This window comes from Chionomys nivalis, chromosome 21 (assembly GCF_950005125.1).
Source record: "Chionomys nivalis chromosome 21, mChiNiv1.1, whole genome shotgun sequence".
Lineage (NCBI taxonomy): Eukaryota > Metazoa > Chordata > Mammalia > Rodentia > Cricetidae > Chionomys > Chionomys nivalis.
Genome location: NC_080106.1, coordinates 4,834,266 through 4,859,265, shown reverse-complemented (window position 1 = coordinate 4,859,265; position 25,000 = coordinate 4,834,266). Strand labels below are relative to the sequence as shown.

General features: G+C 51.4%; 2 protein-coding genes across 5 annotated transcripts in view; one reads left to right on the top strand and one right to left on the bottom strand.

Annotated features, from left to right (window-relative positions):
* Cog2 (component of oligomeric golgi complex 2) overlaps positions 1–11,424 on the top strand; it is a 31,091-nt gene extending 19,667 nt beyond the window's left edge. Inside the window, exons 11-18 of one of the 2 annotated variants that reach the window (XM_057754235.1) lie at positions 2,431–2,492; positions 3,634–3,785; positions 4,754–4,927; positions 5,620–5,692; positions 5,949–6,091; positions 8,235–8,374; positions 9,261–9,441; positions 10,439–11,424. In XM_057754235.1, coding sequence (XP_057610218.1) covers positions 2,431–2,492; positions 3,634–3,785; positions 4,754–4,927; positions 5,620–5,692; positions 5,949–6,091; positions 8,235–8,374; positions 9,261–9,441; positions 10,439–10,540 — 1,027 coding nt within the window. In that variant the 3' untranslated portion in view covers positions 10,541–11,424. Of the gene's footprint in view, positions 1–2,430; positions 2,493–3,633; positions 3,786–4,753; positions 4,928–5,619; positions 5,693–5,948; positions 6,092–8,234; positions 8,375–8,984; positions 9,442–10,438 lie in introns of those variants that run through there. The other variant, XM_057754236.1, reaches the window with a different exon arrangement.
* A 2,332-nt stretch (positions 11,425–13,756) lies between these two features.
* Positions 13,757–22,846, bottom strand: Agt (angiotensinogen). Of its 3 annotated transcripts, none has more exons than XM_057754238.1 (5): positions 22,745–22,846; positions 17,825–18,683; positions 16,249–16,516; positions 14,944–15,088; positions 13,757–14,333 (listed from the first exon to the last, which is right to left on the bottom strand). In XM_057754238.1, exons 2-5 carry the CDS (start codon positions 18,651–18,653, stop codon positions 14,142–14,144), a joined length of 1,434 nt encoding a protein of 477 aa, XP_057610221.1. In that variant the 5' UTR covers positions 18,654–18,683; positions 22,745–22,846; the 3' UTR covers positions 13,757–14,141. The 3 variants fall into 3 exon arrangements, with proteins under 3 accessions (XP_057610221.1, XP_057610220.1, XP_057610222.1); XM_057754237.1 differs by lacking the exon at positions 22,745–22,846 and adding an exon at positions 22,525–22,621; XM_057754239.1 differs by lacking the exon at positions 22,745–22,846 and adding an exon at positions 22,305–22,329.
* Between the last annotated feature and the right edge of the window lie 2,154 nt (positions 22,847–25,000).

Genomic DNA, 25,000 nt, shown 5'->3' with positions numbered 1-25,000 from the left:
TGTAGAAGAGAAACTGGACTTGGGGGAAGCTGGACTCCAGGCCTGGCTTTGTTGCCACAGTCCCTCTGGTTTTGTGATGAAGAGCGCTGAAGGTGCTGGATGGCGGTCACTCTGTCCTTTCCAGTCACCATCTGCCCCAGTCCTGGGCCTATGCTTGGCTCAGTGTCTGAATAGCAGGTGGTTATTTTCTCTCCTCTCTGACCTTTGTGGCCTTTGTTCCCTGACCTGGAAGACAGTGAGACTTTCCTTCCAGATCTCATGATCTGTCTTCTGTATCAATAAGCAAGTCTGTAGAATGCTGAGAAATTCAGACAAGTCCTCAGCAGCTTGTTGCCCCAAGAAGCAAACAGAAGGGCTGCCATTTCTGCGTCTCCTGAGGCAGGTGGGGCAGGTCCTGCCCAGACTAGCATTGCTGGAGCTTGTGAGTGGAGTGTTCGGTGAAGCGCATAGGCTTTCTTGTTCGGGTGGCCAGGTGCTTCACAGACTGTGCTGTCGAGCTCTGAAGAGAATTGCTGACTAGAAACAAGAATCAGCTCCCCTAATTGTGAGAGCCGCGCACCTGGTTATTGTTGAACAGCAAAATTACGATGCCCTGAGCCAGGTGTTCCTTGTCACCCAGGCCCTGAGCTTGCTCTTCATTTCCCACAGTCTCTTCCTCAGAAAGAAATGCAGGGTTGCTAAAGTGAGACGCAGGGTCTGTGCTGATGCAGTTGTTCCATGAGCTTCAGTAGAGCAGGTAAGGCACCCGTGACCCAGACAGCTCAGATGTATAGAAGAGTGCTGGAACGTGCTCCCAGAACATTCTTGTGAGTGTATGATTTGTAGTTCCTTCTATGACGTGGAATCATGATATAAAGGCTTAGGTATCTTCACCCTGTCTCCCTATTCCCTGTTCTCAGAGCTGCATGTCCACGGGTTTTCTATGCCTCATGCTGTGATCCTTTGAGCAGAGAGAAGACATCACCCTCCACTCCAGGCTGCCCCAGGTGTCATGTTGTAAGAATGCTCTTCCTGTAGATTATGATGCTCAGGGAGGAGTGGAGGCGGAGTCTCCCCCAAACCCAAATGTTAGAGTCTAGATATCTTTCCTCTCCTACTGAGATCCCTTGGGCAGTGACATTCGAGTGCATCTAAAGGCCGTACATGGCTGCTCAGGGTTCACCATGGACCACGGCAGTCAGCAGCTTTGCAAGGCACTGGCCTCCCTCAGGCAGTTATGCCTGCTGTCTTGGGCCTTTCTTTCAGAGCTGTGTTTCTTGGCTGACCAGCAGATGTACCGCTGCCCTGTGGAGTGCTCGCTGTCAGGGGGCACTTTCCATCGCTCCTGTGAATTCTCATAAGTGTTCACATAACTTGGGGCCCCATACCTTTACCCAGGTTGTTAAACAGCCTGTTTTCCTGTCTAATACCATGCTGTGTTTGGTGCTGTCTTCTATCCCACTGGCTACCCCAGCCATGCACATCCTTACCTTGGCCTCTTAGATAGATTCAGCTTTCCATGTGGACAGTGGAGGCAGGCCCTAGACCTGGCTCCTTTCCTGTGTTTTATGTAGATTTTGAAAGATGCTGTGGGGCTCTGGCAGAGTTCTAGGGCTGGTGTATACTGCTACCACCCGCAGCCCTTTCTCTGGGCCTTGCCTTGGGGGCCGCTTCTCCACTTCTCTCTCTGCTCTGTGACTTTTCTCTGTGTTGCCAAGGCCGGCCTGTTGTAGGCACCTGCACAGCTCGTTTCCACGGAGTGACTCTAAAAGTGTCACTTGGATGAGCCCGTCTTGAGCATAAGTCAGAGTTCCCTGTCAGTAGGGAGTTAGCAAGAACATGAATGTGCAGAGGAAATGTGTGTTGGGAAACCGTGTCCATGGAAGCAGGCAGTTGTCAAAGCCGTAGGACAGCTTCATTCCGCAGTCAGGAAAACACCGTCTCCGTCAGTGAAATCCAGAACTGATGGGTGTTTGGACGCTAGAGACTGACTGTCATCAGGATGTAGGGAACAGCGGGAAGGTCACCGGAGCCAGAAGGGCATGTTCAGTGAGCCCAGGGTTGACTGGGACCTTGGAAATCTCCCTTAAGTGATGAACATGGGTGCAAAGCCAGCTTTCCTGTGTCTTACTTTGGGACGTTTCTTCACAGTGGTGTTGCTGATAGAGGGGTTTAGAAATAGCACTGTGTGGCCTTGAAGTGTTACTACAAAGTGGAACTTAAGGGATCCTCTTAGTAAGGCTTGGATGATGTGTATTTGAGACTAGCTGCAAATAGCAGAGAACCGACAGAATAGTGGCTTAGTCGAGGAGTTTGTTTCTTACACAGTAAAAAGAAAAAAGGTGTCTTGGACATCCTTGAGAATATCGGGTGTCAGTGGGCAAGAAAGGAGGCTAGGTAAGGGAAGCATTTGCAGAACCGGCAACACTAATCCGTGTTCTTCTTTCCCAGGTTTAGAGAAGTGGCAGGATCCTTAGAAGCATCTTTCACAGATGGGCTGGAAGACGCCCCAGGTAACCTTAGAATGGAAACAACAGGTGTCCCTAAAGGGGTTAGCTGAGCTCACGAGCCAGCTCAACCCTGGTCCTGGGAGTGCTCCTGCCTTTTCTTGCCATACAGTAAGTTGTGCTGTAAGGACACTGGCTTAACATCTTTATTATTATTATTATTAAATAAAATAAGACTTTTTTTCTATGCTGTTGAACTCACGGCCCCATAGCATGCTGGGCAAGGGCTCTGCTCACAGGCTGAATTCTCAGAAACTTCTTTCTTTGTGCAACAGAAAGAAAAGAACCTTTTGGTTCATTGAATTTCTTGCTTTAGAGATATGATGAAAAGGGATGCTTTACAAAGTTCCAAATTGACCTTTTCTATCCTGGATGTGGCATGTCAGAGCTGTACTCCTGTGTGTGATCACTGTCCACAACAGACTCTGTGACTAGCACCCTTGAGGTTGGACACATCCACTGTGGAATGCTGTGGATTCAGTCAGCTGTCTGTAGACTTTGGCATTTCACCTTCCTTCCAGGCCCAGCCCAGCCATGTGAAGAGTGCACGTGGGTTGCATGCTCCTGTCCCTTCCTGAGAAGGACTCAGTTGTAGCACAACCTAGGCCTCCTGGGATTATGGGCAGATGGCAGACTCATGACACCCCATTCTTGAGAGCCATTGAGATACATAGTAATTCTGTGTCATACGGGGTCCTGGTTCTGCTGTTGAAGTGCCTGCTCCAACACCCAGGTCTATCCTGAAACCTCTTGTTGGGTTGTGGAGTTGTTTCTGTTCATCTCTGGGGAAATAGTCATAAGGGATTGACCTCCTCTGTGAGGATAGTAGCCATGTTGAGGTAGGGGAAGACAGGGTAAAAACTGAAATTTAAGCCTGCAAGCTGCCACATACCATTGTGTGTGTGCTGCTGTGGTATAAAGTACCCACTAAAAGATAGTTCGGTGCAGTGTTTGATGCTGACTGACTCCATGCCTGGGAAACAGTGTCAGGTGAGTTACCAAACACATCACACCAAAGACACGTGATCTTGTGCTGTTCTAGCATCTCTGGCCAGGAGGCCACAGCATGGCCTGTGCTTTACTTTTGAGTTGTATGTGATGGCAGCTCTAACCTAATGATATACCCTGGGGCGTGATTTTTCTTCAGATGGAAGTCCGTATTGCCTGTTGGCTTCTCACAGAACCTGGAGCAGCCTGGAGAAATGCTGGTCGGATGAGATGTTCCTGCCTTTGTTAGCGCACCGTCTGTGGAGGCTCACCCTGCAGATTCTGGCCCGGTTCTCTGTGTTCGTCAGTGAGGTTAGCAACATGCAGCCCCTCTGCAGTCAGCACTGGTGGAGCTTAGAGTGGCATGTGCCTAACACCCATCCGTAGGACATTCAAGGTGTCCCGTGGTGTCAGGTCCAGCTGTGGGTACCTGGCCACATGATTGTGAGTAGTTCCTGGGAAGTTCCACCTAATAAGTGTGTTTCTCAAAATCAGACTAAAGCACCTTGGAAATAAAATTTAAAATATTCAAAATAAAAGTAAATAGGTTTAAATTTTAAATAGTCGTATGATCACCAAAATAAAAGTAGTTACCCTCCATTTTAGGATCTCCCTATCGTCTTCTGCCAGTCAAACATATTAACTTTTCACACACAGTGAAGGCCAGAGCTTTGTCCCTAGGAGGTCGGTACTACTAAGAACTGAGCACCAGCTTTAGGTCCTTGCAGACCTCAGTTTTCAGAGCCATCTCAGGGACACACTCAGTGACAGAACACAAGCCAGGCCTCGTGGTGCAGGATCTATAAATGGGGATAGTCTTTGAGAAGCACACCACAAAGAAGGCAGTACCGTGCCAGGCACACCCCACTGTCTAGAGCTGCAGACCTTTGCCCTGTGTACCTGGAATGTCAAGCACCTTGAGTCTCTGTTCTTCTGTAATTTGACAAAATGGCTTTTGTTTGTGGCTGTGGTGAGGGTTTATTTCTGAGCTGAGGTGCTAGGTGGGATGGGAGCTCTGTGAAAGTCAGGGCCTCTCTCTCTCCTCCCTCCCGTCTGCTCACAGACTTCCTCAGACTGTCCTGCCCACTGGCTGTCTTCTGAGACAGCCAAGAACAGCAGTTCTAAGGAGAGCAGGGCCAACCCCTGTCTGGGACAGATATGTTCTCCTTCTCTTGATGATGGGCACCACTCTCTGCAGATAGCTAGTGTGTGTGCAGATCCTGAGCACGCACACATGCCTGGGTCTCAGTCAGCGAGTGAGCCTTGAAATCTCTTCCCAGCTTTCTGGCAGGCCCATTTCTAATGAAAGCACCAAGGAGACTAGAAAACCTTTGGCTGGCAGCAGAGACCCTTCTGAAGACCAAGGAAACCATCCTTCAGAAGCTCAGACAGCGTCCATTTCCAGCACTCAGCTGCTGTATGTGGTCTCAGACCTGGACAGGCTTCAGGAATGGGTGAGCTTCACTACACTGGCAGATGCATGGGTCTGTAAGCTGTGGGATCACGGGCACCCAGCAAGGGCACCTGCCCTAGTGGACATTTCCCTACTTGTCCTCTCCACAGTCAGCCTCTGAATGTCTTATCTTTGCTTCCTGGTGAGTAGCCTGACCACTCAGCACCGTCAGGCTCCACTTTTCTGTCTTCAGCTCAGCTCTGCTGGGTCATGGCCTGTGGTGAACTGGCTTTAGTTTGTAGTTTACTGCCCCAAATATTTGAGAGTTGATACATTGAAAGGTCCCCGTCTGTTTTCTTTGTCGACTGCATGTTTAGCTCTCAGCATTCAGAGAATTTTATGGGACACACGTAGAGATTTTGCCCTCAGGTAGATTTTACTTTCTACAGTTTATATTCTGAGTGATTGAATAAGTGTGTTGTCTTTTCTGAGGACACATGGTCTATTTATTATGAGCAGTTTTGGTGTCGTGGAGAGCTGTAGAATGAGAAATGAGTTTCTGGTTTGCCTTTGCCTTCAGTGGCCCCGTGCTGTGCGCTCCTGTACTCAGAGCGCGACTCCCCCTGGATGGGAGCTTTGACCTACAAGTTCTGGCTTAGGTTTCAGCACTGGTTAATCACATCAGAGTTTGTGGGTGAAAAGCTGCTTGTTCTGCTTGAAAGAAGAATCTAGGGTCCAAAATGTGTGTTTCAGCTTCCAGAACTCCTGAAGATAGTCAAGCCAAAACTTGAAATGATCGGCTTTAAGAATTTTTCATCTATCTCAGGTAAAAAAAATTAATTCAGACTCAGATTCTTTGAGTAAGAAATAACAAAGTAAAATGCTATATAGACTGCAGAGAATGTTTAAACTAACATCTGGACTCCATTCGTAAATTCTTAGTTCTTGAGCTTCTGTAAATGAAGTCCTTGTTTTATACATCGACATGATTTATTAGTGCACTCTAAATGCCATGGTCACATTTTAATGGAGCTTACCCTAGGCTGGACCAGTGACTCAATCCAGCTGCCCTGTGTCCACAGCGGCCTTGGAAGACTCTCAGAGTTCCTTGTCTGCCCACGTGCCAGCTCTGAGCAGCAGGATTGTCCAGGACCTGAGTGAGTCTTGCTTCAGTTATCTGAAGAGTGCCCTGGAGGTCCCCAGACTTTACCGCAGAACTAACAAGGTCAGTGTCACTTCTGGAGAGAGCTTTGTGCTGTGGGGCCAGGGAGATGTGGGCCACAGGCAGGTCTTAGGGTGGCCTGAGTTAAGGGACTCGGAAGGATCAGGAGCCAGCTGCCAGCACAACCCACACTGTGCACTTTGGGTCTTAAGGAAAAGTCCTTTTGTGTGTGTGAGTCTTGACTGGCTTGTAACTCACTGCATAAACCAGGGTGGCCTCAGCTCCACGGAGATCGGTTTGCCTCTGCATTTTAGTCCTGGCGTTAAAGGCCTGCAGTATCACAGCTGGCTGGAAAAGTATTTTCTTTAAAAAAGAAAGCAATTAAAATGTTTATTTTAGATTTATTTTACTTGATATGTATGTGTGCTGTGTGCCTGCCTATTGGGTCCCCTGGAACTGGGGTTACAGATGGTTGTGAGTCATCACATGGGCGCTAAGAGTCAAGCCTGGGTCCTCTACAAGAGCAACAAGTGTTCTTAACTGCTGATTCTTCTTTCCAGTCCCAGGAAACCATTTAACATTTCTAAGTCCTATTTACATAAAAATTTATTTTTGTCTTCATATAGTCACAAAAATTTTTAATTTATCTTACTCGTGCAAATTGTTATTGGAAATACCTGATTTTCCTTGTTCTTTCAGTGAAAACAATAGAAAGAATGACATTAAGAATATGTTAGGGGCCATTGAGATAGATAGCTCAGGGGGTAAGGGGGCTTGCTGCCAAACTGACAGTCCTGAATTCCATCCCTGGGTCCTCCCTGCTGGAAGAAGACACCTGACTCATACAAGCTGTCCTCTGACCTCCACATGTGTGCCCTGACACAAACACTTCCACCTATAATAAATTAAGAACTCAATAGAAAAAGATTATTTTAGTGTATCCTCGGGGCTAGGTGGAGTTCAGTGGTATATAGTATTTACTAGCATGCGCAAGATCCTGGGTCCACCCCAGCACCAAGAAGGAAAAGGCAAGTGGTGTTTATCAGACAGAAGAGAGGCGCATGCTGGCTGGTGTCAGAGACTTTTCTTAGGTGCTGCCGAAGAGCCATCTGAGGGAAGGTCCTTTTCCCACCTGAACCTCGTCTTCATGCGTTCTCACTCGTTCTTGCTCTCACATGACTGGTGTTCCCTCTGGTTGTCTTCCATAGTTGTGGTTAAGGTTTAGACTTAGTGCCTTTCAGTTTATTTAATGCCCCAAACTCGGGAATTATAACAGTGGCCTGCGGCCTTCCTTTTGTTTACATGCTAGGCAGGGGCCTGTCTCCTGTTAGCATTACTCTTCCCATTTGTTGCAAGAATTTTTGGGTGCAAGAAATGATTCCTGTTGCTGGACTTGCATTGACCACAATTTGTCTGACTGGGTTCCTTTCTCCTGTTATCATTGCTGTCGTCATTGTCATCGTCATTATTGTCATGGTTATTGTCGTCACCGATGCCGTCGTGTAAGAACAGGACCTAAGTCTGTAGCAGACTAGCTTGGAATTCATTCTGTAGCTGAGGTCACCCCAGACTCATGGATGCTTGTGATCACACCCGTGAGCCACCGTGTCCAGCTTCCCTTTTCATGCTAACATTGGGACTGAAAAAGCCCTGCAATTTGCACCCTGTAATCCCAGTCCTTGGGAGGCTGAGAGGAGGATCACAAGTTTGATTCCATCCTGAACTGCAAAGTCAGACTCTGGCTCAAAAAACAACAAAGTAGATTTAGTTGTGCAGTAGAATTATCACTTGGAACAAAAGTATCTTGTTGTATTGTTTGTTGTTGGACCTGAAGCCCCCACTTGCCTGGGGGAGGGCTTGAGCACATTGCTAGGGGTCTTCCGTTTCCTTCTGTTCTATGGGCATCATGGTGTGTGTTTAAGTGTGCACAGCACATCAGTCGTCACCTGTAGAGCAAGGAACCGAGTCCCCTGGGCCTCTCCTAGTGGGAGGAGTCAGGACTCGGCCCTGTGCATCCTGCCTCAGAAGCAAGCCTGACCCCGGAGAAGAGGGAAAATCTGGGGAGGGGAGCTTCCTCTTGACACACTGCTGTCCCCAGGTGATTTCTGTGGTCCTCTGGTTACTTTCTGTGAGGGATGAACTGAACACTGATGATAATGACTTTGTTTCCTTCTGTCCTTAACCCCTATTGACAATGGCGCTGCAGGAGGTCCCCAGCACAGCCTCTTCTTATGTGGAGAGCGCACTGAAGCCATTCTACCAGCTACAGCACGGACATGGGCACAAGGTGAAGCCAGCAATGATGAAGCACTGGGTGCAGGAAGCTCTGTCTGAGAGCACACACAGGTAAGCTGCTGGCTGCTGGAGAGGTGCCTATCTGCACCCTGGGCATGGCCATGGCATGCCTTCCTCACCCACATAGCAGCAAGCAATCACGGACCTGTCAGTGGGCAAGGTGTAACAGTCACTTGGTCCAGTCTCTCCCTCACCCACCCTCTCCCACCAGCAGTACAGTCAGGCTGACCTCGGTTCTGTGAGTCCCCAACCCTGAACTCCAAGGGCACCACTTCTGTCCTCCATGCTCAGCTGTCCCTCCTGATGGTTCCACTAGATGGGGATGGCTCTGGTGAGAAGAGGAAGTGTGTGTAGCCTGTGATCACAGCAGAGGGCCCCAGGCAGGACCAGTTAACTGAATCTCTGTCTAGCTACCTCGGGGCTAGTGGAACCACTTCTTGGTCCTTTGGTGGAGTATTTGCCTAGCATTCTTACGGCCCTGAGGTCTATCCCAGCACCACAAAAGAGGGAGGAAGTATATCGCTTTATTTTACTATTGATTTAATTATTAATCAACATTTTACAGTAAAGGCTTGGTTTTTTCTTTTTTCAAGTTCAGGCTCCGACCCCCACCTTGTGGGTCAGTTTAGAGCCAACAGTGCCTAATCCTGTGGTTTTGTAGGCAAATAAAGTCCCCGTGCCAGACAGCCAGTTTGGTAACCAGGCGAGAAAGAGACTGATGTTAATGTTATAGTGAGAGCGTGAGGGTAAGTGAGCCTCATTGAAAGTCCCGAGCTGCGTTTGTACTTTAAGAGGCAGATGGACTGATTGGTGTTGGGATGTGCTGCAGAGGATCCTCCACCTGGGAAGGACCTCCCTCCATTGCTTGTGTTTAGAACTAGTGTTTTTATTTATCTGTACACGGGAGGTCAGGGTTCGTTACTGTCTTGTGCCCGAGGTACTTTGAGACTGTGTCTGATGTGCTGAACTCAGTGAAGAAGATGGAGGAGAGCCTGAAGCGCCTCAAACAAGCCAGGAGAGCCCCAGCCACCAGCCCTGTCAGCTCTAGCGGTGGCATGAGTGATGACGACAAGATCCGACTGCAGCTGGCTCTCGATGTGGAATTCCTGGGAGAACAGGTACCAGCAACTTAAGCCTGGCTCTGAGGGCCTGACTGTGGCCAAGGCTGGGTGTCACCTCCCTAGGGCTAATGATAGAAAAAGGCAGGCCCAGCTTGCTGAGAAGGAGGATGCGTGCCAGGAAGTGGAAGAGAGAAAAGGTAGAGGGACCCAGAGTATCCCCTCCAGCTGTCAGCGTACCTGCCCTTGCTGCCCAGAGTCCCGAGCCAGTGGCTGGGGGCCTGCAGCCTCTTGCCATGTGATCGTCAAGTCATGGTGGATGGCTGATGGCAGCGTGTAGACCTCCCACGAGGGTGTGCAGTGATAGCCTTCTGCCACCAAATTTACACATGTAGGAAACTGCTATCTTTCCAGTTTGGTTTACACATAGCTTGTTATCCCAGCATTCAGGATGCTTAGGCAGGAGGATTGCCATGAGTTGGATTGGGAGACTATCTCAAAAAAGAGAGACAGACAGCCTGAAAACAGCAGCTGTCTTGTTTATTTCATAAGGAACCTACAGTCTTCTCACAGGCAGGAGAGCTTGCTACAGATGTGGGCAGAGTGGGAAGCAGACGGAAGGGAGGCTGTGGGTCTCTGCTGCTGTTGCAGTGCTGCGTGCCGTCCTCCCAGCACACCCTGAGAAGGGTGCTGAGAAACAGGAGAGCAAAACTCTCCAGTAAAGAATCATTTTCTTTTTTATTCTCTGCACAAGGGCTTTTTTCCGCTAGCATTTTCTATAAGCCCACAGAAGAGACTGTCACCCCAGCCAGAGACTAGTGTGGTGGGCTGAGATTCAGACATGTTAGCTTCTTAGAATGAGAAGCACTTGACCCAAAACATACAGTTCTGCAATGAGCCAGTCCTTTGTTCTAACAGAAGATGTGCCCTCCTTCCTTTGGGGACTCTTTCTACCTTAATGAGGGCAGGGCAAATCGGGTTGTCCTGGTTTTACTGGGGACCTCTTTTCCCAGTCAGATCTCGTCACGGTGACAGTTGATTCTTATGACCTTTGCAGATACAGAAGATGGGCTTGCAGACCAATGACATCAAGAGCTTCCCAGCCCTCGCAGAGCTTGTGTTTGCTGCCAGGGACCAGGCGACTACAGAACAGCCCTAGGCATCCTGGCAGGACCTGGAGCGGGGAAGAAAGCGACCCTTGTCCCCTGAGTCACCCAGCCACAGCCTGCACCCCTGCCCAGTATATGTGGGCCATCTTTCACCCAGAAAGAACCAACCTTTCCATTGTATGGAAGATAGTTTTTATGACATTTCAAGCTTTTTACTATAGTTTACTGAACAAATTGTTTTATTTTTATTGTAAATCTTAATGTAGACAAGCTGGTTTCTATAGTAGGATTGAAGTAAATATCCAAGTGTGGCTGTACTGCCCTGCAGATGAGGCACTGGGCAGCAGGGCAGCAGCACAGTGTAGAAACACCGTCTCCAGCTCAGGAGACACTGCCAGTCCTGCGCCTCCTCAGAGGCTACACGATGGCCATCTCACCTTAGCACTTAAGAATAGCACTTCTGATCTTGCCGTCTGCTCCTCTGCCAGGAGCCAGAGCTGACTGCAAAGATTCATTTCCTAAATAAAGGAAGTGTCTTCTGCAAATGTGTAAGTTATGAATTCAGTCCAGGTGGCCCCTTCATCATGCCAGTCTTCAGAGACACAATTCCCTTCGGCAGTTAGAAGGGTCCTGTCTGTGAGATCTTCTAGCACGGAATTCTGTCCCACACAGAGACCAGTCAGCCCTGTCTGCTTGGTGGCTGTTGTAGGTGCATGGAATGGACTTCTACTGAGGAGCTGTGCTGTCTCTAGGTAGTCACTAGAGGTCATAGCTGTGCCTCGAACTCACATTCTTCCATACCCAAAGGACCCCTGCCTACCCTCGTTCCCTGAAGGCTGTCCCTTGATCCTAGAAAGGAGAGAACACTGTCCCCAACCCAACTCCAGTATTGCTATTTCCCTTCTACAGAAAGGTAGCCCACGCCTGTCACTGAGATGACTGACAGGTGGGATTTGGAAGCAGAATAAATACTCCAAACTCAATAGCCAGTCCGTGTGGTCACACATGCACACCGGCCTCAGCCCAGCCAGGCAGAGGTCCATAGTGGGCCCTGGGGCCTAATCTCTTACCCTATTGGCTGACTCCAGACCATTGCATTCCAGCCCCCCTGCCATGTTTCTGCACTTGAGAGCAGGAGGATCAGACCACAGCTAACACTTTTAGACTTGTGTCTGGCTCCTCCAAAACAGCCCCCGTGTTATTTTTCCTTAGTTTCCCTGTTGAGACTCAGTTTCAATTCAGTCAGGTTTAAAGTTAAAGTGATCCATTTTTCTAGCTCCCAACATATGCACTAAAATCCCATCCCCGATGTAGTTCACTGCTTCCCGGTATAAAAGCGGCCTGTAAGGACGAGGCCTGTCTATCATTCAGGGGCCTACCTGCAGCCCACCGTCTCCTTCATGTGCAACCAAAGAGCATGCATTCATGTCTCAGCCTGTGTAGAAATGATTCTGCTCTGCAGCAGTTCAAAGTCAGTGTTGTTGCCTCCGCTCTGAGGGCCTGTGGCTCCAACTGGAGGACCCCATGCTGTACGTCCCATGCTGCAACCCACAAGGCACTGGGGTGGGATTGGAGGTAGCTGGCAAAGCTGGGAGAACTGCTCGTGCTGAGGGCTACAGGTCTGTGAGCAGCTCCTCTGCAGCTTCATAGCCTGTCACAAGGCAGAGCTCAGTTGTGCTGTCCCCCACCAGGCACTGGTACCAGGTCAACTAGCAGAATGTCGTCAGGCTCCTCCGCTAAAGCGAATAGCTGTGGGGTGTCGTCTACTGTGCCAGCCCACAGTCCTGGTGTGGTGCACTGACCAGGAGGAGGAGGAGGTGACGTGGGGACCCCAGTCACATGGGACAGCCTGAACATCTGAGGCAGTCTCCGTGGCCCTGGCACCTTTGAGCCTTGTGCGAGCTCCATGATGGCCTCGTCAGGGATTCCCATGATGGAGTGGGGCACTAGATACACTCTGGAAGAGCCCACGCTGCTGTAGGGGAGGGTGGCCTTCGTGAACTCCTGATTTCTGCTCCCTGAGGGACACTCTCAGCCTGGGTATCAGTTCACCTCTGTTGTCATCTACTCCTGTGAGCTTCATCTTGTCAGTCTGATGGGATTTAGCATCAGCCAAGCAACCTGTGAGGAAAGCCTCTGGGTTGGGTAAATAGATGTGGGAAGACCCACCTAAAAGTGGGCAGCAGCGTCCCGTGGGCTGAGAAAGTGAGCTGAACTCCAGACTCGGTCCCTGTGTGTCCTAACTGGAAGGGACCAGCTGAACTCCAGACCCGGTCCCTGTGTGTCCTAACTGGAAGGGACCAGCTGTCCTTGCTCCTCCTGCCTCACTGCCCCACCTCTCAGTTGTGTTTGTCCGGTGTCTGTCACAGTGATGAGACTCCACCTCCCTCTGGGAGCAGGGCCTTTTGGACTGGGAGTTAATCTTCTTACCTTAGCATTTCCTGTTCTGCGCAGAGGCCAGGGACTCCCTCCCCATGCGGCCTGGCACAAGCATTGGATGGTCTGACTGGACTGGCCACATCCACAGGGTAAAACAGACAAGCTGCCATGGTGGTGTCGGAAGAGGGAGAGGAAAACCGAGACTTGAGGGACACAGTAGCTCTTCTGCCAGGATGGACCTTGGTCACAGGAACACACTCCACCTGTCCTTTTGGGACCATGTAGTCCCAACTCCAAACTCAGGAGCAGTTCTGTCTGAGAACTTAGGCTACACCCATCTATACCCGTGCAGAGTCCCGAACTGCAGCGTAGGCCAGAGAGGACATGCCAGACGCTAACACACGATTTCTCACGGTGTGCACCATGGGTTCTACAGCCGTCCTAAGGTGCTCTCTGGACTTTTCCTGTGGCTAACACGCCGCATTGTTCACCTGCTTCCCTGTTTGTTCAGGGAGGAGGGAGTCGGCTACACACACACCTGCAAGCTGTGGGTATAATCTGAAGGAGACAGGCAGAGAAGCCAGTAGCCTGTATCTATGGGGTAAATAAAGTACCCTCTGCCTAGGTCCTCTCTTAGTGCTGCTCGGGGACAGGGCTCTCCTCTGTACCTAGCTGTCACACCTCGGCCTCTCCGTCAAGAGCTTCAGGAACGCTTTGCTTAGCCTGTCGTAAACTGACCATGTGTGTTTCTCAGCAAAGTCATGTGGGGTTACACTAGTATGAATTCAGTTTTTCAAAACATGGTGCCAAGGGTAAGAAAACATAGGGTGGTGTAGGGACTCTGAAGGTCATGGTCTCACACTCAGTGAGCTAAATACAAGCCCAAAGCAAGGGAACAATTACATTTTAATGTTAAAACCCAATTTTTGTTCTTGAGTAAAAAGAGGATGCTTTTTGGTTTCACAAACAGTTGTTTGGTCCAAATTCTTCCCAGAATGGTAGTCCTGTGAGGAGCAGTGGTCTGTGCTCAGTACCAGCTCCTGGCTTCCACCCCACTCTCCAAACAAAGCCGCAGTCCAGGAGGCCAGCTCTGATGCTCATTGTTTATTCTCGGGCAGTGCAGTCTCCATGGAGATGGCCTCTGCCTCGCTGGGAGCAGTGATTGAAAGCCAGGGATGACAGCACTGGTTTTTGCCCAGGATAGCTCTCTGAAGCTAGCCTTGTTTCCATGGCTGCACATGAGACCTTGAAGGGCCCCTATGGCACCAGACCTCACAGTACGCTCTGAGGGTTACCCACTCTACCCAGAAAGTGCAGGGCGCCTGAGTTCCGCTCGTAGATGGTGAACAGGAACGGGCTGCTCAGGGTCACATCCAGTGCCTCAGGAGAGTCAGGCTGCTGGGCAGACTCAGCTGGCTGTGCCTCCTCGCCCGCTTTGAGTTCAAAGAGAATGCTGTTGAGAACCTGCAAAGCAGAGATAGCTCTCCTTCAGGAGGGCTTGCAGGCCAGAGACTGCTGACCTGCCCCGAGGGAGGACACTGTCCAGCCTGTCAGGAGGAAGTGGGTACTGGGCACCAGCACCCAGCTCCCACAGGAGCTCCTGCTCAGCATGCCCCATATCCACATCTCCACCTACCATCTTGATGTTGCTCTCCAATGTTTGGCCAGATGGCACCGTGGGATCGTGCTTTCTACAGTAATCCCTGTTTCCCAGCAGCTAGACAATGCCAACAGTAGCGAAGCACACCCTCTGTTTTACATAGTTCTCTGTCTACTGAGCTGCTCCCCACAGGCACGATCAGGGCTTGGGGTCATTCCTCCCACCCTAATCTACTACAGTTTCTGGAGGATGCAAGGCTGGACTGAGTAGGGACAGAGATGGACCTGGAGCTAGATAGAGGTAGCAAGAGAGCTGAGTGAGAGAGGGCTGTTCGGCACGTCTCTGGAATGCCAACGGGCACCGGCAAGGCCTCCAGGCCTTGTTCTTCCTTCCAGTCCTGCTGGTCTTGCCCACAGCTTCCTCCACGTCGCCCTCCACTCTCCCTCCCCAGGACCCAGCCAGAGCAGCGCTCACCTCTCCCACCCTGGGGTTGGTATCACTGATCTTGCCCAGATTTGCCTCAGCACCCAACAGGGTTGACAGCTTGGCCTGGCCCAGCAGGTCCTGCAGGTTGTAGGATCCTCGGATTTCCAGCTGGGGTAGGGTCAGGCGGATGGCCCTGCGGAGATATTGCTGTTAGGGTGTGGGGAGCTCCCATCCACTTAGGAAAGAGGCCCTGAGCCCTCCCCCAGTTAGTGTTGTGTAGCTCTGTCCTGAGTTAAAGCGGTCCCTTCTGGAAGGAGGCACATTAAGCCTCAGAAAGCCCCTCCTCAGTGTTGTGTAAACAGGAAACAGCTGCTGGGGAGAGACTGGAGAGCTGCCTCCTCCAGCTGTGCAGGAAGCTCCAGGGACGCAGCTTTCCTGCGCGGTCATCCATGCTGTAGTGGGCTCTTTAGTGATGCACCCACACTCATGAATGGACTGAATGACCAAATTCAGCTTGGAGGGACTTTTTCCTTTGGTCTGTAGTCAGTGCCCTATCTGGGGTGAACAAGTGTTTGCTTGTGTCTCCTCAGGGAAGGTCACATAATACAGGGCATCCTTGCCCCAAGGAAATTCTCAAAATCAGCAGAAACCTTCACATGGCCGGAAACAGGAGAAGGACCTGAGACATCTGTACTACAGAAAACTTGCTGATGGTGGGCAGCTGTCTGCCCTTTGTTCTCACTCTAGCTGTACAGCTGAGGCAGGGGCATTACCACAAATTCCAGACCCTCTCTTAAAACCAAAATACTAGTAAGATAATGGCCCTAGTGTTGGCTAGTTTAATGGCAACTTGACACAAGCTATTGTCGTCTGAGAGGAAGGAACCTCAATTGAGAAAATGCCTCCCCCAGATTAGGCTGTAGGAAAGGCTGTAGAGTTTTCTCTATCAGTGTGTGTGATGTGGAAGGGCCCAGCCCACTGTGGGCGGGTTCATCCCTGGGCTGGTGGCCCTGGGTTCTATAGGAAAAGCAGGCTGAGCAAGCAGCATCCCCCAGGGCCTCTGCATCAGCTCCTACCCCTAGGCTCCTGCCATGCTTGAGCTCCTGCCTTGGCTCCCCTCAGTGGACTGTGATTCAGGATACAGAAGTCAAGTAAACCCTTTCCTCCCTAAGTTGCTTCTGGGCACTGTTTCCTCACAGCAATAGTAAGCCTCAGACAGCCCTGGTCGGCTCATCGCCTCCCTGTGGAGGGAGGTAGTATCTGTTGATAACAAGCTGTACCCACAGCTCCACAGCTCATGAGAGCAGGATGGGGAGGGGGCGGACAGACAGACAAGGGTCCCACCCTGCCTACCGAGGAGGCGGGTTCTTTATCCGAGTCAGGAAGTCATGCTGGAAGACGAGGGCCTCCACCCTGTCCAGATCGGAGATGCAGTGGGGTTGGATCAGCAACAGGGTGGCACTCTCACCCAGGGGTGCGCGCGTCATCGAGAAGTTGTTCTGGGAGTCGCTCCAGTGCTGGAACACACCAGTACCCGAGAGCATGGGGACAGACACTGAGGTGCTGTTGTCCACCCAGAACTCATGGAGGCCAGCCAGCTTGGAGAAGCCTTTCATCTTCCCTGAAAGCCAGAGACCAGGGGGACAGCTCAGTGAGGGTGGATGGGGAATCTGAGGCGGGACTCTCCCACCCCAGCTCCTGCCTCAACTTCCCCACCTGCTCTCCCTGCCCTGAGGCTGCACTGGCCTGGCCTGGAGACTTCATGCCCAGGTGCTCTCTGACACCCTTTTGCAAATTCCAGCCACTTGAGCACCCCAGAGTGGCCCTGATGGTGGCAGAAAACACAGCGCACGCTAGTGTGGAGTCTGAGGTGTCACACCTGTCACCTGCAGGGACTCAGTCTGCCCCTGCCTGGACAGGCAAGCTCAGTCCAGATCCATTCTGGCTTGCTGACTCACTTTTTACAAACTCGGAGATTGTAGGCTGGGGAGGTGGCTACTTGTCCTACACACATGATGACCTGGGCCTAGAGCCCCGAGCCCTGTAATAGCCAGGCTAGGCAGTGCAGGTCTAGAATGCCAGCACTGGGAACGCGGAGATATGAGGGCCCCTGGAGCTCACTGGTCAGTCTAGCTGAAATGGTAAGCTCCAGGTTCGGGAAGAAACTGTCTCAAAAACTAAGCCACAGCTGACGCCTTTGCCCTTCGGGAGTGCTCCTTTTTCAGTGGCAATCTTCCCAGGGCTCCTCACAGGGACTGTGCTCAGCTCCAGGGTCCCTTCTGACTTATAGAGTGTAGCCACCCTTCAGCAGCCTCGGGGCTGCCTCCTTCTCCTAACATTCTGACCCTCCTCCTTTCCCAGTCTCAAAGGCAGGCCAAGGTCTTTCCCATGTGAACTTATAGACTACAAACATATTGTCACAGTGTCCAAGTCAGCAGGGCACTGATCCCTCTGCCTCCACTCCACGTCCAGGCAGTGATGCCTCGGGCATTTGCCCTCGGGGCCTCCATACTTGCTGATGTTCGATAAGAAGCCTAGGGTCAGAATCTCCTGTCCCCCTGAGACTCCTGTCCAGTCTCGCAAGTAGGAAGGGTTCACAGAATGAATAAACAACTTCCCAGACAGGGATCTATGGGTAACTTCCTATGTGAGCGAGTAAGTTGGGTGTTTCTGCGTGGGCTAGCCACCCGAGTCCTAGGCTTCTCAAGACACAGGAACATGACCCAGCACAGAAGGGCTGCGGAGTAGGGAGGTGGGGCTGTGCCATCCTGAGTCAGGTTTGCTTCCTGAGCCTTCAGGGCTTCACCAGTAACACAGAGACAGGAACCCGCCAACCCTGCCTATCTCACACGTGGACCGTGGGGATGCCATGGAAACCCAGATGCTACCTCTGGCACAAGGGACTGACTGACCCAAGGGTTTGTCTCACCTTGGAAGCGAACATAGGTGTTGAAAAGCAGGGTACTGTCTTTGCTGCCTCCCTCCAGTGGCAAGTTCATCTTCCACCCAGTCACAGCCTTTATGAACCTGTTGATTTTCTCAGTGGCAAGACCTGGGTCGGTGGCTAAATCCAGCGAGCGTGGGAAGATGGCAGGGGTGAAGGGGGCCAGGCCCTGAACAAATGGCTGCTTTAGGCGTAGGCCTGGGGCCATAAAGAGGCCCACCACAGTGGACAGTAGCAGAGGTGCCTGGCTGCTAGTTCCACCCTGGGTGACCAGCAGGCCCTGAATGGTCTGCAGAGCAGCGAGGACCTTGTGTCCATCCAGCCGGGAAGTACAGTCTCTATCCTTCACGGGGACACCCAACAGTGCCTGCAGCTGGCTGGCTGTGGGGTCCAAAGACCCAAGGTAGAAAGAGACCAGGGTGCCAAAGAGAGCTGGAGGGGAGAGAATGGCCCCACTAGCCACGCCTCCTGCCTCGCTCAGCATCTTGTACATGCGGAAGCCCATGAAATTGGCTATCATTGCAACCTGGGCAGCCCGCTGCTGATCCTCGGCCCCTAGCTTCTCAGTGGCCAGCACGAGCTGGTCATGCAGGGTCTTCTCATCCACAGGGGAGGTCTTGGCCTGAATGGGCACAGGCGCAAATGTGGGATCTGGGGGTGTCTCTGCATCGGAGCTCTCCAGCTGGGCACAGCTGCTCTTGCTATAGAAGAGCAGATGGAAGGGGTGGATGTATACCCGGTCCCCAGCTGCCAGGCTGACCCAGGTCAGGATGCAGAAGCTGATGGCTTTCAGGCCCAGTCCTGTGGGAGTCATCGTTGATACGAGCGCTCGCTTCTGTGTGTCCTAGAATGACATTATGTGAAAGTGGTAAGTGGTTATTTGGAGCCCTGAAGCCAAACCTTTAGTTGCTCTGGTATTTCCAGTGACCGTGTGTAACGTACATTCTCTGAGTACATGGCCACGGCTGTTTTAGTTCACGGGACTATTGCTCTAGAAATGGGGCTTCCTCCTCATCCCCATGTCAGGTCCAACTGCGTCTGCATCGCTTACTTCCGCTGGGTACTTTGAGAGCATGACCTGAAGTTTTACCATCTCTCTGTTCCTTCTATCTACCACTTGCTATTAAGTTTTACTTGTGTTTGCTATGTACTTAATAATTCACTCAAAACCAAAAGCATGGCTCTTGTAGATGACTCAGGAGAACCCACCCACAGCTGGGATGGGGAGAAGAAGGAATTTTAGTCAAAGATCCACGGAAAACTCAGGACGGTCCACGTGGAAAACACAGTCATTCATAGAATTGCTCCCCAGGTTACATGCTAATACTCTCTCCTCCAGGGCCTTGAAAAGTGACTGGGGATGGAATCGAGGGCCCCTTGCCTGCCAGCTAAGTGCTGTACATCACATTCCATCCCCAGATGGTTTACTTTTTTAGTTAGACAGGGTTTTCTGTAGCCCCAGCTGGTCTTGAACTCGCTATGTGTAGATTAGGATTGACTGAAGTTCTGATCCTCCTGCCTCCACCTCCGAGTTCTTGCATTGCAGGCATACTCCACCACCCAGTTTCTAAGAGGCCTAGGAACCCACTCCAGGCTCTCATGAATACTGAGGGAGCATTCTACCGAATGAGCTACATCTCCAACCTTCTTCTGTCCGTTCTTAAGTTGCCTGGATGAACCTTGAAATCGTTCTGTATTCTGGGCAGCCTTGAACTTCTGATCCTCCTGCTTCAGCCTCCCTAGTAGCTGGAATTACAGGCATGCACCACCACCACCTGACATCTGGAGTACCTTTTGTTAGCATACTAGACTGTGACACAGCCCTGGTGACACAGTAGAACCAGTCATGCAGGTGACAATGGCTATGAGTCCATCCCTGGAGAGCTGTCTGTGGACTGCCAGCTTTCTTTGTGTCACCCTCGTACCCACACGGGTGTACCCTACGACTGGTCTTAGTGTCCGTGAGGCCCTAGCATATAGCCAGAATTGGGTGCCAAAGCCCTTTCCCCAGTCCAGGTCTGTCTTCCACACTTGTCATAGGCAGGCTGGATCCCACAGTGACCGAAGAAGATCCACAGTTGGCCTGCTCACCCAGGCTTGGCTTTAGTGGTCCACGGTGCGCCAGGAATTGATTTGTCAGCTGCCCAGATAGCTGTGGGGCATGGACAGTACTTGGGGCCCTGCCCAATGATGGACCAGGGGGTAGAGGTACCCAGTGAGCTGGATACCCTTTTCCCTTGAACCTCAGCCCTTATCCAACCTCAGCTATCATAGACAGTATATAGAGTTAGCCTGTGCTCCCAGAGGGAGGCTCCTGAGCTGGCTGAAAAGCCAACATCACATTCCTCTGCTCCTAGGGGGTGAATTTTGTCCATCACCCAGTTCTGACCATATGGATCATGTGTGTTTGTTTCTATAGAAACATCCTGCTGTGTGACCTTCTATCTCTTACCGTACTTGTCCATGGGCACTGCTGCTGGTCCTTGGGCCTCAGCCCCGACTAGAGGTCACCTTGAAGCCTTTGTTTCCCCTACTTCACCTTCACACATACGACTTTCCACCTTCCATCCCCAGGGTGCTCAACAAACCACCCCCGAGGTCCCTAGGTGAAAATCTTAAGCCACAGCATTGTTCTGTGGAAGGTTCTGTAGACGTTTAGGGTGTAGGGCCCCTGGGAGGACCTGAGGTCAGAGGCAGTGTGCCATTAAGAGGGGCTGCAGGACCTCAGTATTTGTTTTTCCCTCTTCATTGGTTTTTCTTCTCAGCTACATGAGGAGCACCTTGTTTGGCCAAATGTTCCTGCCATTGCTACCTGATACCCCCAGCAGGTCCAGACCACCAGGAGCCAAAGCAAAGCTTTCCCTTTATGAGTTAATGATCTCAGAAAGCCACTATGGTGTTGCAAAGCTACGAGGTCACCCCTGCCTCCCATGCTTGGGTCAGGGCACCTGCCTGGGCTGCACAGAAAAAAAAAATCTGCCTGGGCTGCACAGACAGGCAAGTTCTCTTTGCTCTGCTCAGGTCATCCTGCTGGTCAGATGACCTTTGGCTTCTGACCCTCCAGTACCTTCTCCTCCTGGCACACACATCTGGTTCCACCCACCATCCTCAAAGTCTTGTGGTTTAGAAAAGCAGAGTGGAAAACTCTACCTGTGTGCCTCAGACCTTCCTATGCAGAAGAGCGTCTGCCCAGCTGTGCTATCATAAACACAGGGTCGGAACCGGCCTCAGACACCCATGTGGTAGTATGGGCCATGTAGGTGGGTGTAGCCCTTCTCATATTGCTGTTCCTGTGAGTGGGAGCTTTCTAGGGAGCTGTGTCATAGCTGGTGTCCCAGGAAGGACATCACTGCCGTTCTCAAGCAAAGCTGGCTATTGGTCTCAGCTGTAACCTGCTGCCATCCAAGTTCATCTGAAACCAGGTTGCATCAGGTCCTGAGATCAGAGGAGTTCTAGACCCCTTTCTATTCCTTCCCAAACAGGCATGTCCTTGTGTCCCTGTCCTGTGGCTTCTCAGGGCTGTTTTGCCTGTCCTGTCATTGACAGGATACATGTTCAGTGCTGTCTTATGTCACCAGCTCATCTTCACCACTCTCTGCCTGCCCCACGTCCCCTAGACTCCTCCCTCAGTTCCTCCTTACCTAGACACCAGAAGCATCCTGTATCCTGCCGCTGTATTCACTGTATGCCCCAGTGATCTGCCTTCCCCATGACCCTTGTAAAAAAATCAATCATGATCACTTACACCAGGGTTGTGGCAGGCAGAGACAGGATGATCTCTGGGGCTACCAGCCTATCTCGCCTTCAGTGGGGGACCTTGACTCAAGAAACAGGGAGGAGAGTAGCAGTCAGGACACCCAAAGTCCTCCTCTGGTCTCCATCTGTGTTTATGGGCTCCTGAACCCATTTCTCCACCAAACACATATACACTCATTCACAAATACACAGACATAATACATACACCACACACGCATACATACGCATATACCACATACACATAACTACACACATACATGGGGCTGGACATGGTGATGCACTCAGGAAGCAGAGGCAGACAGAATTCTGTGAGTTCCAGGACAGTTAGAGCTACAGAGTGAGACCGGGTCTCAAAAAACAAAACACAACACACATATACTACACAGTATACACACACACACCACATAAGTACATGCATACCACACATACATCTCTCACACACACATATACATATAAATACACACACGCACACATGCACCACACGCTAAAAAGGAAGGAGCTGCCTTTTTGCTTAGCCTGACATTATCAAAGGACTTCCACATTACTGAGCCCTCTTAACATACCCGGCCTCAGGGAACCTTAGAGCCATGAGCAGGCCTGCTTACAGGGGACAAGTTGAGGCTCCACAGGACATGATAAGGAGCCGATGACATGTGCCCTAGCACTGAGCCTGGATAGGGGTGATATTTGAGATAACCATGCAACTTGCCTCTCCTTGCTGCTTGCAGCTTGAACAATGAAGTCTTGTTCTCCCTTCAAGCTGGAATAGGTCCCATGGACTTGGCCACCCTGGTTCTGTGCAAATCCCTCTGCCTTTGAGGACCCAGCTGGGCACACAGGAGGCAGAAGGTCTGGCTGTACTGCCTGGCTGGAAACAAGCTATTTCCAGTGAACCCAGAGCAAATGGTGAGAAGCAGAGACCAGCCTGCCTGCATATCTAGCCTTTTGGGAGAGGGGACGCGGTCGGTGGTCATGTCTCCTGAAGCACCCGCCACCACAGACTTCTGGCTTCTCGCTCCAGAACAAATGCCGGCCAACCCTTTTCAGTGTCTCTGGCCACATCCTCCCTCCTCTTCCCACCCACAGCTCAGCTACTGCCCAGCAGGACCCCGTGAAGGACCACAAAGGAACCGAGAGGGCCCTGCTTACCTTTAACTTCAGCCCAGACAAGCACAGCTTTCCCTGGTTGGGCTGACCCAGCTTATTTATGCTGCAAAGGGTGGAGGTGGATCTATTCCCGGGCTACTCCGTACAGAGGCAGGGGGAGGATCCAGGTCGGGAGGCCATGGGAATCCAGGCTTAGCCAAGATGGTCCAAGGCCAGGGCGATGTTCCTTTGGTTCCCTTCCAGGAAGCCCTGGTGACAGATGAGCGCCATGCAGAATGGACTGGCGTTGTGTCCAGTTACACATTTACCCCAGTTCCAGGGTCGGGGCCACAGTCACGGGACTGACTGGGTTGTGACTGCCTGAAGTCAGCCATACAGGCCTTGGGACTCAAGCCCCTCCTGATGCATTTGTAACCTCTTAGGACCTGCCAGGAAGGGGCCCTCCTGCAAGGGAATGAGCCTCACGTCCCCAGCTGCTCCCGGGATGTATGGCTTTGAACAGCTATCATTGCGTTAGTTGCCTGTTCTGCACAGGAGCTTCTAACGTGCTGTTGGTCCACACCACCAGTAGAAAGTGCCTTCCCGAAACTTCTAACACATCTGGGGAGGCTGGGAAATTTCATCTGTGGTGCAGCCATATTGAAACAAAATGTTCTGGGCCTGTGGACCGGAGCTGCCTGTTTTGGAGGGTGGAGGTTTTGGAGTGTCGCTGTGGACGAGGGTTGAAAAGGGCTGTGAAGATGAGGTTTTAGAGGTTGAGGCTGGTGGGACACCAAGGAAGGGTGACAAAATGGGGACAGACCCGGGGGAGAAGGCCTGCTGGAGGGTTCCTTCAAGCTGTCCACCATAGAGGGTGACAGGCTCGCACTGTCACCACCACCCAGAACCTTAGTTATCTCTTAGCCTTGGAGTGGACACAGGCACAACCTACCTCCACCCAGACGGGGCCTGGGGGAGAAGGAAGAAGGGACGGGCAAGCACTGGGGTTACAGAAACGCATCACTCTGCCTGGTCTACGGGCCACTGAGGATTGAACTCGGGACTTCATGCGTGCAAGGCAAACACTCTACCCATTGAGCTGCTCTCAGGCAGACTCCAATAGTCAACCTCAGAAGCTATTTATCAGTAAAAATTCCTCAGCAGTCACACACATCTAAACCGAATCTTCAGAGTTAAAGTGACAGATACTGGGGATGTCCTCAGAGTGGCCCACAGAGCGCTATTTCCATCCCAGTAGAATGAGGTAACAGCAGCAGAGAGAAAGTACTGTTTCCTAACCCTCTCTACTCTGGCTCATTAGCACCCATGCGCCCACAGCCACAGCCACACATTGCAGTCCGAACTCCATGTTTGCCTTGGCACGGGTGCTGGGAAAATCTATGGGAGGGAGCTTCTGTCCCAGCTCAGTGAGTGTCGATAAGGCATGGCCCTTCCTACGGAAAAATGTCATCACCCTCTTTCCAACAGAGCTTCAAGCAATGGTAGAAGATCTGTCCTATGGGCCTGGCTGTCTCTTGCGAAAACTGAGCTCTGGAAATAATATTTACTCAATGGTCAGCTCTTCTATGGAAAACACAGCAAAGACATTTGGAAACACAAATACTAGTGTCTTTCCACTGCAGACGAGGAAGAGGGGGGCAAAGCGGCGTGGATGCAGTGCATGGAGGTGCAAGCCTACAATTCCAATCTAGGGAGGTAGAGCCAGGAGGACCACCTCCGGTTCAAGGCCAGCCTGAGCTAAGAGTAAGATTCTGTACCAAACAAACAAGCCAAGAAGGTGGATCAAGGGCCTCAGCGGAGGACTGCCAGGAAACTCTGTGGTTGCTGGGGCTCCTTAGCTGCCACTAAGTCATAACGCCAGTCACTGTATAGAGCTTGACAGCCCCCACTGCCTGGACATGCGTGTGAGAAGTAACCACAATGGCTGCTGTGCTCATCTGAGTGATGAGAAGTAGCCGTGGCCTTATACACAGTCCGAGGCACGTGGTCCAGCTGTGTGGCTACGGTTGCTGCACTGGTGTTCCAGGTGGGAGAGATTGGCACCTGGTTAACACACACGGTGTTTAAAACAAAGGTGTGTGCCTCACAGGCAGAAGGACCAGAGTGAGAGAGACACAGAGAGAGACACAGAGAGAGAGACAGAGAGAGAGACTGGGGAGGTAGAGACAGTTGCACTCTGGCGCTCACCGAATGGCTACTCTTGTCTGTTGCAAGCCAGTGAGAGACATCATCTCCAAAAAAAAAGGTGCGATCCCTAAGAAACAACACCAATAGTTCCTAGTTCCCTTCTGACTTCAA

Bases quoted from the DNA above. Each gene is read 5' to 3' on its own strand.
- Agt (XM_057754237.1), bottom strand. From the start codon at position 22,569: ATGACCACCGACCGCGTCCCCTCTCCCAAAAGGCTAGATATGCAG. The intron at 18,684-22,524 runs GCAGGCTGGTCT...ATGTCATTCTAG, and splicing joins CCAAAAGGCTAGATATGCAG to GACACACAGAAGCGAGCGCT. The intron at 14,334-14,943 runs GTGAGCGCTGCT...TCTGCTTTGCAG, and splicing joins CCAACCCCAGGGTGGGAGAG to GTTCTCAACAGCATTCTCTT.